General features: G+C 45.2%; 1 protein-coding gene across 1 annotated transcript in view; it reads left to right on the top strand.

The window, feature by feature from the left end:
* The window catches only part of LOC135387274 (uncharacterized), a 49,360-nt gene that overhangs the window by 14,960 nt on the left and 19,065 nt on the right, over positions 1-15,335 (top strand). The window contains exons 3-5 of the mRNA XM_064616554.1: positions 3,032-3,287; positions 5,371-5,533; positions 13,780-13,862. Coding sequence (XP_064472624.1) covers positions 5,520-5,533; positions 13,780-13,862 — 97 coding nt within the window. The 5' untranslated portion in view covers positions 3,032-3,287; positions 5,371-5,519. The remainder of the gene's footprint in view (positions 1-3,031; positions 3,288-5,370; positions 5,534-13,779; positions 13,863-15,335) is intronic.

Raw genomic sequence — 15,335 nt, 5'->3', positions numbered from 1 at the left:
TTACAAAATCGACGTTTCGGCGGAAACTCCGCCTGCTTCAGGAAACCCTGGACGCCGAACGTCGATTTTGTAATAGCTAAATTTTATCCCTATTTTGTATAATAATAAATCTTAATTTCAACTTATTCCTATTCGTTTCCGTCTTAAGGCTCGCTGATTTATTCATCTATTCATATATACATATTCGTGGCCGTCTGATTTTTCCAATTCAATTGCCTTATATATATATATTTGTAAATCAGCTGTTTCGGCCTTGTTGGGCCATCATCAGCAGTACGCAAGCAGGCAACGTTTGATCGGATGGCGTCAGAAGGTCACGTAGCACGTGATGCCAACCATCAGGGTGTCCTAAGACACCTCTGAAAGCCCAGTGCAAAGCCAGTCAAGTGTATAAGAGAGAAGAAAATTAGCAAGAGCTCTTTGGCTGCACGTGTAGCATATGTTTGTAAGTCAAACGTCATCATGCCAGTACTGGACAGCTGTTTCGGCCTTGTTGGGCCATCATCAGCAGTACGCAGGCAGGCAACGTTTGAGCGGATGGCGTCAGAAGGTCACGTGGCACGTGATGCCTCCCGTCAGGGTGTCCTACGACACCTCTGAAAGCCCAGTGCAAAGCCAGTCAAGTGTATGCTGATGATGGCCCAACAAGACCGAAACAGCTGTCCAGTACTGGCATGGCGACGTTTGACTTACAAACATATGCTATACGAGCAGCCAAAGAGCTCTTGCTAATTTTCTTTTCCCTTATATATATATGTATATATATATTGTTTTTTCCGAATCAATAGACCCAACTTCTGCGCCTGGTTCGATTTAAAATGAAACTCCCTCCGCATGTGTGGATCACTGGATGAACAACAAAGCAATGCAAATACTGTGAACCTTACTTATTCGGCTTCTTCGTCGATATCTGGGGACATCTTGTTTTTGATCTCCTTCCTGGGGTGACGGAGGTTTGCTTCCTTCAGTATTGTCTGCCAGTGATACAGTCTCTGCGACATTCAACTTGAAGGCTCATGTGGAGATTGAAGTGGTTCATTGTGTGCTGCTACAACCAACTAGCAAATGACCACTGCGAAAACGCAAATAGGAAGTACTAAAACCGTGTAAAACCCCTTGAATTTTTCCAAACCAACGCATATAAAGTCTCAACAGAAGCCGTACCATCACCAGGGTCAGCATCACGCACAATTGCGTGCCGCAGGTCAGCTTCACACGGCTCTTCTGAAGGGCCATCTTCAGGTTGACCCACGCCAAGGCTGATACCGTGCTCTGTGCTGGTGGCGACGCCTACGCTGCTGACATTTCTCAAAACGGTCACCAGATGTTTTTCTGCAGTGGTCAGCTGCTCGATGCACGGCGGCCACCTGTCCCGTTCTTCCGCGTGCATATCAAAGCAGCTTTCGCTTCACGATGGACTTCCAATCCTGTCATGCCTAGCTGCAAAATACATTAGCTCTATGTCTGTACCTTGTGTGCGTTCCTCGAAATGCAGTCACAGTATGACACAATTGTGCTGCATTGCCAAAATTGTTTACTGCCTCTCTGACAAGCACTTATTTGCGGGTTCATATTTTTCTTCTCTGTGCGGCTATCTACATGGCAATATCAAATGAGCATGCTTCATTGCTAATTGGGCAGAAAGGAATCTGAGTACTCACCTTTCGCCACTTCTCTACCGTCTTTACAGAACCGCCCGCAGCATCCAAGCTGTCGGCTAGTTGCGCCGAGTCCCTGTCCCGCTGCTGTACTGTGGAAGCGCGCGAGAAGGCACCCGGAAACAATATTTCGTTGTGGCGCATGTAGCGTGCCATGATTCCGTACTGCGGTGTGGTCGTGCGGCATGGATACCAGAACGAGATGACGCCAGATTTAAATGTATTGAAGCAGAGGAACAACGATGAACCGCATTGGTTGGAGAAATTGCACACTCGCTCGCAGGCTCCTGTTCTCTACCTGGGATGACGCCATGACACGGGAGAGCTCGTAACGAACACGATAGCCTCAACGAGCAAGTTTAACGTAAAGTAGTGAATCGGAGAACATTCGATTATCTAAAAGGTCTCTCGTTCGGCTAGCACCAACGACCCATTAAATCGATAACGTTAACGTGCGAGTGAATAAGCCCATTCATTCCAAGCCGAATTGTTCGCGAACGAGGCGTCACTACAGTCTGTATTGCTTCTTCCAATGGCATGAATGCGCAGGTAGGCAGCGTACTATACAGCGAAATCACGGATATCCGACACCTGCAAGAAAGATATATATATATATATATATATCCACGTTTACAGAATTCGAAATCCCGGGATCGTAAAAAAAGTCCGGGAATTCTTAACCCCAGGTACAAGCAGGAAACGCTATTCTGGCGTAGCACAGTTACAACACTGTGCCTTCGGAAGATTCGCTTCATGGTTTCCACTCTGGAATTTTCTTGCGTTCAGACGTGCCGATTGCTCACGAAGGTCGCTTTCTCCGTGATAAACGCCTCCGTGACCGCACACTCCTTAGGGAATGGCACGGTACCCCAACTAGTAGGAAATCCAGTAACCCGTAAAAGATAGATAAAAACAGTGTTCTTCCAGAAGGAGAGCTCTCTCCTTAAAGCTCACTTCACCTTTCTGGATACCATAGGACTTCGATCCTTACTGTGAAGGGGGTCATTATTTCATTCCCCGCATCACCACCATCAATGGAGTAGAGTATCGCCCCTGCCGATGAAACTCCCCATTCATCATCTCGCAATCAAGTTGTTGTTGTTGTTCAAAAAGAACAGTTTCAGTTGGAAATACAGGCGGATCCCGATCTTGTTTTGATGTATTTCATCAGTTTTTGAGCGTGGTGAGATTGCAAAGTCAAGCGTAAATCCTAGCAGCGAGAAAAGACGTACTGAGCCTGTCATGCGTATCACAGCGAATGCGCAAGATCGGCAAACAAGATGGCGTTACCTTAGATTATATTGCATTATGGCTCGCATTATATTTTTTTTATTTATGGCAAAACCCATATATAAGTAGGAAATTTCTTTCAGGCAACGCATGTTTCCTGCAGACGGTGGGCTCTCCACAAGTGCCATCGTGCTGCGAGTATGTGTACACCTTATTATGCGGAGACAAGAAGTTCATCAACTACAACCCGAAGAAATGCGACAAGTTCTATAAATCTCCTACGGAAACGTGTTGAATGTGAAACAACCACGCTGTTGCACTACATCAAGTTTTCTCATGTATAGCATGTGTGCCTACCATGTATTAAATGAGCCCTCCAAAGTAAAATATCTTGATGACGTAAGTGAGTTTCACATATGTTCGTTACGTCTATCACCGTCATGAATTATATTACAATAATATTTCGTTTACGTTATGCATATTTTTTCATAAAATAGTCTGGTACGCTCCAGAGGTATGCACGTTGTTAAGGAAGACGATTATTTGTCTGTTTGTATGAAAAAAAAGAGAAGAAATTGAACTCGTCTCGTCGTCACTCGACGGTAGTATTCATCTACTGTCACTCTCATTTGCTTAGAGGCATGGACTGCATATTAGTTCAAGCCTCTCCGAAATTTCGAGACTTAAACATCTTCACCACGGCTATCCGTCTCTCTGGCTCTTGGCCTACAGACATATTAAAAATTTCTGCATACCGCAAAGGTCCACATTGGGTTGTATTTCGTACCAGAATTCATTCATAGTTTACAACTGCCTAGTGGAGCTAGTTCCAAGGCCTAAGGAAGCCTCCCTCTGAGGTCATTTCAAATACCAGCAAATTAAGGTCACGGCAATGCTTGTATCGAAACCCTCTATCACCCCCAAATCAAATTAAATTAAATTAATTTATTTCGTTTTGTACAGAAATATGGACGCCAGGCACAAAGGGAAGTAACCTGACGAGCCGCCTGGCGCCAGCGCAGTGTGTGGCAGGTGCTGATAAAATATATATAATTTTCGCGCTGCGTCGCTATTAGTCAGTAAAACAAAGAACACCCACATAGGTACATTCTAAATTTTATGTAAAATTACAAAGAAACAGTTGTTAATATTTTAGATTCCCTCTTTCGCTACGGCATTCGGTAGGGGCCTTCACTCCTGCCTGGTAGGGGTCTACTCGCAATGGTTTGCCCACAACACCCTTCAGGGCAACACATCGCCTCAGACATGCTCCTAAACCAAAGGTGCTGCACTCTGCCGCTTCGAAAAAGAGAAGAATAAGTCCTGGGTTATAGAAAAAAACTGCTCTAGCAAAAAGCGCTAGAAAGAATGACACCGAAGAAATGGTCCCCAGCTAGCACGGGAGGAAAAAATAGTCCAGTGTCCATTGATGGTGCTTCTAGGTGCTTTATGGTGGCCTCGTTTTATCGTAGATATCATAGTGTAAAGAGTTACGTTTTAAGGGAAAGAGGCATGTTTTAGTGCAAAGTTTCGGTTTTGGTATGTAGGAGGTCTGGTGGGCCACCAGCCAGTGTAAGTCGGCAATGTGTTCAAGTTCAATTCAAGTTGGTCCACCCTCTATTATTTGGGAAGATCTGCAGGCATTTTGTGTTTCCAACTGCTTTCTTCAGAGACCTGAACCATGTTTTTTTTACCTGTGAAGGGCACAAAAGTTACAACATTATTTGTCAGTGACGAAGCACCTCTCACCCGGCTTAAAAAAATGATTATCTGAGCTTGACGTGTATTAGTGACCTGCATTGTACGTAAAATACTCAGATATCTATTTATATTTCATAATTTTTAGATACAGCCGAAGCTTACTTATACTTGCATTTAAAAGTTATGTTTATTAACTTTTAATTAACTTTATTATGTTTATTAACGGTAGCATTAGAGTGTCAAAACAGAAAGAGCTGCATGTATGTGCGTGTGTCCGTGTGTGAGATGGTGAAGCCTCACTGAGATAGCGGTATGAGTGGACATGCAAAAGGGATATTTATTTATAAGAGGGTAAATGTAAATGAAAAAAAATGATTTGAAATTGAAGTAGTCAAAGGTAATTAAGAGTTAGAGGTAAGAGTAATTAAATCTAATTAGAGGTAATTAAAGGAATTAAAACAAGAAAGTTGAGCTTAAAGGTAATGAATTTAAGATATGTGTAATTAAGAGAAAGATTAATTGAAAATAAAGAATAGGGAAGGTAGCCTCAGGTTATACCGGAGGTAATTAAATGCAATTAAAGCTAACTATAATTAATTAAAGGGGAATTGAGAGTAATTAAGGGAAGTAAACGTAATTAAAGCCAATCAAGGGAAGTCAAGATTACCTCATGTAACCTGCGGTTACCTAAGGAAATTAAAGGGTAATTACAGGGTAATTGAAAGTAATTGAGTCTAATTAAAGGTTAATTAAATGGAGTTACATACGTCCTTACTTATAGGTGTCAAACCGGGAATGGAGCATTGACTGGAGGTAGACAACCAGAAGTCATGTATAGACGGCATGTGGACAACCGGAAGTCGGGTTTAGACTGGAAGTGGACAACCGGAAGTTGGGTTTAAACCGGAAGTGGTTACCCTGAAGTCAAGTATGGACTGGAAAAGGTGGTTAATGCTAACGCACTTCTCTCGCATTTACCGCTAAATCGCCAGTGATTTTTTTACACAATTTTCTTGTTTAGTACTTCCTAAGTGTGGCAAAATACAGAGGGCTGGTTGATTGACAGAGGCAGGGCCGCCAACACTCTGCTACTCTTTGCCAACCACCCCAGTGAACATCATTAGGGACACTGGGCAAGCGCAAGGATTGGATATCGCTTCCCCTGCCCCATTAGACCGATGTCTGCGTCGTACAGTAGCCGAGTTATCGCTGTGGAAATGCCAAATCACTTACACAAAGCGGTTTATTGCAACCTAGTACAAAACGCGTGAGTGCATGAGTCTAAGGTAGGGGAGACAGTGAATGACTAAAGTTTCGGAATAGATACTCTTGCATGTTCTTGCGCAGTACTTCCAGGGTTGCCCAGTTGGCGACCGTGTTTATGCCGAAACCTGCCATATTCTACATTCGGCCATCCTTCAGTGACGATCGTCCTGGTCGTCATCATCGGTGTCAGAAACAAGTCACAGACAACCCAACACGTCATGGACAACCCAATGTTACAACCTGCCGACTGGAGCACATCCAGAGTAGAAACGTCTGGTGAGCTGCTGTTCTGCAGAAGAGCAGGTATTCAATTCCGTATCTGGTATTCAATTCCGTATCTGTCACAGGGCAATGCTTCCGTCACAACGTATGGCCCTTTATATCGCTTCGAGAGCTTGGTCGGCTGGTCGTGCGGTGAAGGATCTCTCTCGACGATCACGAGACCACCGGGCTCGAACCGTTCTGCATCGCTCTGCATCTTTTGTTATACGTTTCCCGTTGTTTCCTTTGGTCACTTTCGATACAAGAGATTGCCTCTTGGCGCTTCTGTATCAAGGCTTCTTCGAAGTCCTCCCGTAGGGCACCATCCAACGGGCTTCCATCAAAACGTCTGGGTTTAAAGTTGAACAGGAACCCAAATTGAGTTTTCTTAGTTGCTTTGTGCACGGTACTGTTGATTGCGTACTGCACTTCTAGTAGTTGCTTGTCCCAGTCTGTATTGAGGATATTCCGACGAACTTGCAGGAGCAGGAGTGAGGATACGGTTTACGCGCTCAACTAGTCCGTTAGCACGGGGAGTCGCAATAGAAGTTTTCACGTGGACAATGTTATGCTCCTTGCAAAACTGCTCAAATTCTTTGTCCGTGTAAGAGGTCCCTATCTCTGTGATGACACGGTGAGGGCTACCAAAAACGGCGACTAAGTCCTCAAGGAACTGCACAGCAGGTACAGCGGCAGCGCTACGCACAGCGCGCAGAGTTACGAATTTAGTCAAACCGTCGACTGCCACCACGAGGAAGGTATTTCCCTTTTTGCTTCGACGGAACGGTCCAAGGTGGTCAAGGTGGAGGGTATGGGGAGGCACCCCTACTCTGTCAATGGAATGAAGGTAACCTGGTCTTTTTTCAGAGGAATTTTATTGTAAAGGCACTCCAGGCAAGACGCTAGGTACCGCCGTACGTATCTTCTCATGCGGGGAAACCAATATGTCTCCTCTGGTGTCTTCGTTGTCTCCTAGAGTCCAAAATGCCCTAAATGGTCATGGCACAGGGAGACCACTCTCCAACGAGCAGAATCCGGAACTGCCCAACCTACGTGGCTGTCGTCGCCAGAAACCTTCTTATACACGCGGTTTTCCCTTCATGGTGTAGTTCTTCGTGATATCAAGATCATGACTGGACAATTTTGGTGTCTTCAGCAAAACACAACTTTACTACGGGATGATGACTGGAGTGTTTCATCGCCGGGGGCGATACTCTACCCCATTGCTGGTAGGAATGCAGGGAATGAAATAATGAGCCCCTTCACAATAAGGATCGAAGTCCTGTGGTGTCCAGAAAGGTGAAGAGATCCTTGAGGGAAGAGCGTTGGTGCGCTGCATATGGCCAGAGACCACGCAGTTTTGTGAGAGAGAGGGGACGAGAGTCTAGCTCGTTGAGGGATCCGGAGAGTACGGTTCGGGAAGGTTGGTACTGTAGGCAATGGAGAATAATGTGCTCTAGATTTTCAACAGCGCAACAGGCCCTTCAACAGGTCTTCTGCAGTCGCATATGTTCAAGATCATATGTTCAAGATCTCCTTTTCTGCTGGTTCATTTTGGTACCTTGGTGTGTTCTGTAAAGGTCGCTCCATATCCCACGCACAGGGTGTTTGTTTTTATTCGCATCACACCAGCGCTCATTTGACAGGTGGGTTGTGTTAATTTTCGCAAATTAACCCATCCGTAGTTAGAAACATTTCCGACATTTCCTGACGCATGTGTTTGTAACTACGGATCGATTAATTAGCAAAAATTCACATAACCCACCTGCCAAATGAGCGCTACTCTGTTGCGAATAAAAATAAACATCCTGTATAAAAAGCCGCACGTTGGCGTAACCTTTACGGGCAGGTGCTGGATTGAAGGCCGTAACCTCTAATTAGTGGGTTTCCTTGTAACTTTTATAAAAGGTACTGCTCAGAGGGTACCTGTAGCTTCTGAAATAGAGGGTAAAATATTGCGATTTTTTACCCTTTACTAAAGGGTACCGCGTTAAGAGTGCACTCCTCTAAATATACTCAAACGAGCCTTCGGGGATGTCATGCGTTATATCTGGTGGCAACTCAACTGTCACATCAAACCGTCGTAACTTCAAGAATGGAGATGGCCCTGTAACACCATACATCATCATGCTGGCAATGCCATTTTTCTGCTCTAGACCCAAACGTGAAGCGAACCGCTATGCTTGCAGACGAGCCGAACCCTAAAACATAACCGTCACAATCTCCGCGCCACAGTGGTCAGTCTGTGGATTAATTTTGCCTGCTGATGGTTCTTTAACGTGACGGAAATTTCGGCACACCGTGTTTCACGTCCGTCGGGGCATGGAAAAGCAACTTGTACCCTGCCACCAAGTTGCTGGCGTCCTCGTCCGGTTTTATGTAAAAGCACCGTACACGGACATTACCCAGACATTGCAATACTGGAGATACCTACAACATTTGGGATTCTGGCAACTAGCCTAAGTGGTTTCTGATAATGAAAAATGTCCAAATTTCACGTTTGCTATACTCAGGTCGCTACACTGCAGCACTCCGACAGGACGAAGGGGGGTTAAAACAAGCAGACAAACGTGTGTAGATACTCTCAACTGACAGGAATTTCATTTGAGCAGGCATATTTCAACAATCACAAGAACGACAGGTGGCGCACTAGCTACAGAAAATGTCATTTCCTTAGTGTGGCCCACGTGGGTATCCAAGGTAAGCCCCACACTCTACGTTTGGAAAATATTTTTCTAGGTTAGTCAGCGCAAGGGACGGGATACAGTGCACCCCTTTTCTGTGAATACAAAAAGCTTCAGTCTAGTCGCGTACAGTCTTACCAGTATTCCTGCACAGAACAGATGCTTTTTCGGAGCATTATATGCATTCGCTGCCCCTACAGTGTAGGCCAAGGTGGCCCGATGGGGTGCGGCATATGGGCGAGACATGTTCCAAAAGTCGGACATTCAAGCACCGCCCCGACTGACCAATATTCGCAAGTTCCGCGGCATATGGGTGGCGCGCCTAGAAATCCAATATGGCTGTCCGAGAGATGATCGTTTTCGCGTGCAGTGCCAGCTTACCCTTCACGCACATGTGCTCCTATTTATCATTACATGTTTAAGTGCTGCGCGTGTTTGGAACGATGCCGTTGCCTTTCGTTGGATCACTCTCCTTAGGCGACATCATGAAGCATGTCGGAAGTGCAGAAAAAAGAATCTGGTGCCTCATAGAAGGCGAAGAAGTACTGCATGCTGATCACATCATCTGCTGCGGCGTGAGATCTTGCACTGCTGATTCGGTGACAGTGCAGGGACTTTGTGTCCAAACATCCCACGTACAACAGAAGCCGCACGAAGTGGAGTTCGTTTACGCACGAGACAGCAAAATCAAGGTACGTGTGTTTATTTGCTTGAACGTGCACAAGGCGACACGCAACACCCGCTCCGTTGAACTGCCCAGCCATGTGCGCAGGTTGACCGCGAGGAGATCATGTGCTTTTTGAAGGGCCACATGAAGGGCCACTGTTCGTGCAAGGCCGGCAATTCCCAGCGCTGTAAACACCTCATTGCCATGTTGCTACTTGTAAACAGGCAAGGAAGCTTTTTTCTCTCTTACTTACTTTTTACTTGTAATCGAAAACAAGGTTAGTGGGCAGGAAAATAACCAATAAAAATTATGTGCACGACTGGAATTCAACACTTGGATTTGCTTACGTGCACCGACATAGAACAGGCCTGGGGAAAACTTCGCAAGAACCCAATTTATCAAGCAAGGAAGCTCAAGCAGTTATGCCATGTAAAGGGACTGCCGCGACTACAGCTTACTGAAAACAACCGAAAAGAAGTCCGACAAAGGGTAATTCCAGCTTTACCGCAGAGTGCACTTGCACTTCATGCTCGTGGAAGGTCCCAGCCAAGGGATGCTACTACACCTGCTGCTGCTCCAACTTGTGAAGAGCGTGTTCTTTTCAGGCACATGGCAGATGAACGCCTGATATCCTACACAGAGATGCTGTTCCACGAGGTAGCATTTTATGATGAAAGATGAAAGTCACTGAGTGTTGGTTAGCTGAGTCAAGGTTAGCCAGCTGTAGGACTCGAACCCACATCTTCTGGATTCAAGGCATTTGAGGCTTTGTATATATTTGTCCCTTCTACTATGTTGTTTCAGCCTCAGAACTTCAGTTCTCTCATGTTCAGCGTTTTATGATTCAGTGTAATTCAAGTATTTCAGGTTGACAGAGAGCGATATTTGTGAACAAGAAAAACAATTCTATCAAATGCACGTGAGAATAACATAAGAAGAGGCTCTAAAATATGTACAGAAACTAAGTGCCAGGAGAACACTAAGTGGCAAAAGCAGCGAAAAGTTAGAATAACAGGCAGCGCCTGTCGGGCATACTTCACGTTCATTCCTCGACAGGATCGGCCTTGGAATGACAAAGTGTCTGCTTTGCTGGAAGACAGCTTCAAGGGAAACGAGTCCACACGTTATGGCAAAGCTTGCGAGGAAAAGGCTCGGCAAGAGTACACAAGCATCACAAATAGTGCAGTCACACAGCTCGGCTTGGTTATCAACCCTCTTCTTCCTTGGCTGGATACAGCCCGGACGGTGTAGTGTTTAGAAATGGTGCACCGGCCATCCTAGTGGAAATCAAAAGCCCAGTTCAAGGCAAAGTGATGAAAGCTTCTGAACTTGTCACAAAAAAGCATTAAAATGGATGGAGAGAACTTCATTCTGAATACTAATCACAGTTACTTTTCTCAAGTACAGCCAGGAATGTTCCTCCTGAATATAAATGTTGCACACCTTATTGTGTGTTCCAAAGTGGAGTCACTGACTGTAGTAGTGCAGCGATGTGACACACACATTGACGAACTTGTGAGAAGACTGCTGTATGTTTATTTCAAACACTTGTTGCCGCAGCTTGCAAAAGCGTAAGTCTATTCAAGCATCATTAAAATCAATTTCTGTGCACTCAAATATGTCTCTCTTTCCCGTGCACACACACATACACACACAGTGTTTCACTTGTCTCAGCTGCATAGCGACATATTTTCAAAAGCGTTCATCGGATAGTATAGCGCTTGAAAAGTTCACGATGCCTGCAATTATTATCACTATGTGATCAAGGGCACCGGCCATCTCCCAGGGCAGAGGTCCCTTTAATATTTTGAATGTCTTCATTCTCTGGATGGCACGCTCTACATGTACACATGCACGTGTTCTGTTGGCATCTTCAGCTGAAAACTGATTCTTTTTGCGCAGAAAAGGTGGTTGTATCATTCCCAATCCGAGTTTGGCACACATGTCATCAATATTAAAACCTTTATCCACTATGACATCATCGTGGAAACTAGTGAGCTTATCGAGAACTCCGGATTTCTCTACACAAGCCTTGTCCGACGCCCTACCACCAAACGCACTGCTGACAAATGTTATCAGGCCACCTGGTGAAACTCCAACAAGCACTTTTGCAGTGTGGCAGCCCTTGTAGTGGGAGTACGTCAGTATGCGGCATGACGCACAGTGTGATTTTTCTATCGCAACCTCTGTGCAGTCCTGCACCATCCGCACATCGTGGTACCCTTCAAAGCAACGTGGCAAATTTTTTTAGACTTCTTCTTGTGAAGGCCATGGGATAGCAGCCTCAAGAACTGCTGAAGGGCTCTGTAAAGTCCCATAGAAGTGCCGATGGACTATGCCAAATAATGTAGCCAGACATGTGAGCGACAGGCAAGTCTTCAAACGGACAAGGACCAGAACAACACGCTAAAGGACAGAAATATCTGCGTCCGTGCTATCAACTGCTGCAACCTCTGCAGAAATTGTAAGTACACTCTTAGAAATGAACTTCCCCGCATAGCACGCTCCTAGCCAACGTACCATGATCTCGAATGATATCGTTATCTGCTGGGATCTGTTGAAAACGGGGGCGTACGCCTTTTTTGTGACAATTATGAACAGCATAAGTGTCACAAAAAAAGGCGTACGCTCCCCGTTTTCAACAAATCAGGGCAGGTAACGATATCATTCGAGATTATGGTTGGCTAGGAGCGAGCTATGCGGTGAAGATCATTTTTAAGAGTGTAGAGCTGTCATTCAGGTACCACCTGTAAATGCTTGCACTGCAGAATCTGTAGACAGCAGGTCCACAAATTTTTGCTTTTGCATAAAGGTCTCGGTGTCCACCTGTACACTGCTGTCAGTAGGCAGTGGTGAAGCCTGCAAGCTGTAGGAGGGCATCCGCCACTTCGTGTTCAGTAGGCGCAAGGTCTGATGTGTCTGCATTAATATTTACCAATGTATCTTGTCCAACACAGCTTTCTGCTTCTGAGGATATTGCGGGTTCAGGTGACAATCCTGGAAAGTAGGACACAATCACTTGTTTCTCATAGAAGAAATACACACAGCTAGTACCAGTCTTATCTACTTTTTTTTTAAACCATTGCACAGGCTCTACATTGCTTTAACAGCCCCTCTCCCTCTTTTCAACCTGGTGCTACAGTGGCTACTGATGCTTACAGGTCTTCAGAGCTGTTAGCATGTGCTACAGCACCACAACTGGGTGCTTGCTAGCACGGATAAATATTATCTGAAAATGTCACATTTTCAAGAACAAAGCAGGTTCAAAGGTTTAAGATCATACTACCCACAATAACAACATGTGACAGATTACATTACATACTGTGCGTGCCCCTGGCTGAATGTCGTGCAGCACGAGCAGCTGATGACCGAGTCTGTGTCAAGTCCTTTTTGTCGTGGCTTCTTGCAGGTATGCATCGCGATGGCACAGCATTTTTCTTGAGCCTTTTCCGAGCTGGTATACACACTTGAGGGTCTGCTGTAAATTTGCTCTGTAGGAGCTTTATTGTTTGAAACAATTGTCACAGGGCTCTACTACAACGATCATACGAGCCAGCTAAATTCAAAAGGTACAGAACGCCGGGGACATCCTATGATTCAATGAGATTCAATGTTATTTCGCTTACCCATGTTGCTCGAAAAGAAGTCGTCGTCCACGAAATGTGCACTGCATACTTTCATTGGCGGAGTCACAGGCTTTCCGATCCTAAGCCTCACTACCCATTCTTTCTTCATTCGTGGGTCATTTGGAAACGAATGGAGGCTTATTTTATTCACTAATGCTCTGTTCTGGCACTGTGCACGCAACAGATGCGATTGTTTTTACATCGTTTGCCCATCGTGTTGAAATAGCGCAAACAACGAGCAGACAAACTCACAGACACAGTAAACGCACGTACATGCATAAAGCAGTTTCCCACCAAACAGGCCAGGCGCCCGCGATAATCTCTGTAGTGCTTCTCACTTTGGCCGCGATGCGGCGTCCGCGTCTAAGGAACTTGCGAATAGCACGCAGCACAATCTAAACCAATAGAATATATGGTGCCTAGGACACAACCAACAATAGGCTTCTTGTGGCGAATGCCACACCCCCGTAATTTGGGCTCACCATTAAGGTGGGAGCAAAGACTTTGCAACTTATGCGGAGCAGAGAATATAACCTGTATTTAACCTTTTATTTAACCCGTGTTTAACGTTTGCCTCCTTGTTTTAACCCCCCTTCGTCCTGTCTGAGTGCTGCCGTGTAGCGACATGAACTATCACCAACTCCCGTTGATCTCCTACATACTCAGATCCCTCGTTTAACGTGCAGCGTCCATGTGGAGAAGAAGGTCATCGTCTGTTCACCTTCAGGGTCTGACACCGGGAACATCGTACGCAATAAAGTTGGCGATGGTAAGGGCTTTTCTTTGACGGATATTACTTAACTAACCGAACATAACGGGATGAAACCTGGTATAGGTAGATGTGAACTAAAGGCTCACAAACACACACGCATGATGGCCGACACGCAGAGCAACTTACCATTGCTGCAAAATTATGATCAGGTAATTGTTGAGTCTGTAGGCCAGTCTCGTAGTCACGTAGTCATATCTGCCGAAAGCGCAGAAAGAAAAAAAGAAGAAGGAAAGGGATTTACGTTCGACCTCCACAAAATGCGGCAGTGCTGTGGATCAGTTTAATTGCGGCTTGGTTGTTAATTCGAAGTAACTTATCCTAAGCGGTTGAAGAGTTCCCGTCTCGCTGAGACATAGTAATAAATGGGAATGCACCTAGGTAAATGTATCCACTAGCACTCGCCAAGTCCAGGTCCGCGGTGACTAGAAACTCGCTGCAAACTTTGGTATGTCCACCCTTACTCGGCAAGAAGAGAACAAGATGCCTACGATGCATTAAGTATTTGACTGAGGTCGACCTGAAAAGTGAGAAACAATTGAGATGGGCCTGTGGTATACAGGGTGTTTCACGAAAATCCCCCGGCTGAATAATTCGTGAACTGATGGTGCCATCGAAGAAATTTCGTTTTGGTAAAGTTCCTTGGGACATCGGCTATGAACTGAGTAGTGAGCGGCTCATTTGCATACTCTCACTAATTAAATAAATATCCTAACTTTTCAATTTTACTTCTCACACTTACGGAACCTATGTTTTACGCATGGGGACCTTCAGCGAAAACTATGGCAAGAAAAAAAAAACGCGTCGACACTTAGTGATTTTTCCGAGTAATTAATCGGTTTCGGTTTACATATTTCTTGCGCGGAGCAGTGCACCAATGCGCTCTTTGGATGAGCTATCCTAGGAGCTACAAGGAACAGCCGCAACCCTGCAGGAGGCGCTTTGGTGTTCCTTCTCTACAGGCTCAGCCTCCCGTTTTCAACAAATTGGGCGAGAACGTTGTCATTCGGGATGATGGTTGGCTAGGAGCGTGCTATGTGGTGTAGTTAATTTTTAAGAGCAAGCCCTTTCACCATCACCACCACCACCTAATTTTTAAGAGTGTACCCCACGAGTTCATAGCGCTCGCGGCGCATTCGTCATCATCCATGATAAGAGCTCGCTATCTCACCTACGGAACGACAGAACCGCCAGCGTTGTTTACCAGTCGCTTTGATAAGGAATATTAAAGCATCTCTTGCGGCTGTTCGTAATCTCCTGTCGACCCCGTGCGTGAACCGTGCGGTTTAACACGAAATTGACAGCCGGATAGCTGGTACAAAGAGCGCATTGGTGCACTGTTCCGCGCAACAAATATGTAAACCGAAACCAACTAATTACTCGAAAAAATCACTAAGTGTCGACGCGTTTTTTTTCTTGCAATATTTTTCGCGAAGTAAAATTCAAATGTTAAGATGTTTATGTAATTAGTGA

Source organism: Ornithodoros turicata, chromosome 3, assembly GCF_037126465.1.
Source record: "Ornithodoros turicata isolate Travis chromosome 3, ASM3712646v1, whole genome shotgun sequence".
NCBI lineage: Eukaryota > Metazoa > Arthropoda > Arachnida > Ixodida > Argasidae > Ornithodoros > Ornithodoros turicata.
This window is presented reverse-complemented; position numbering and strand designations above follow the sequence as displayed.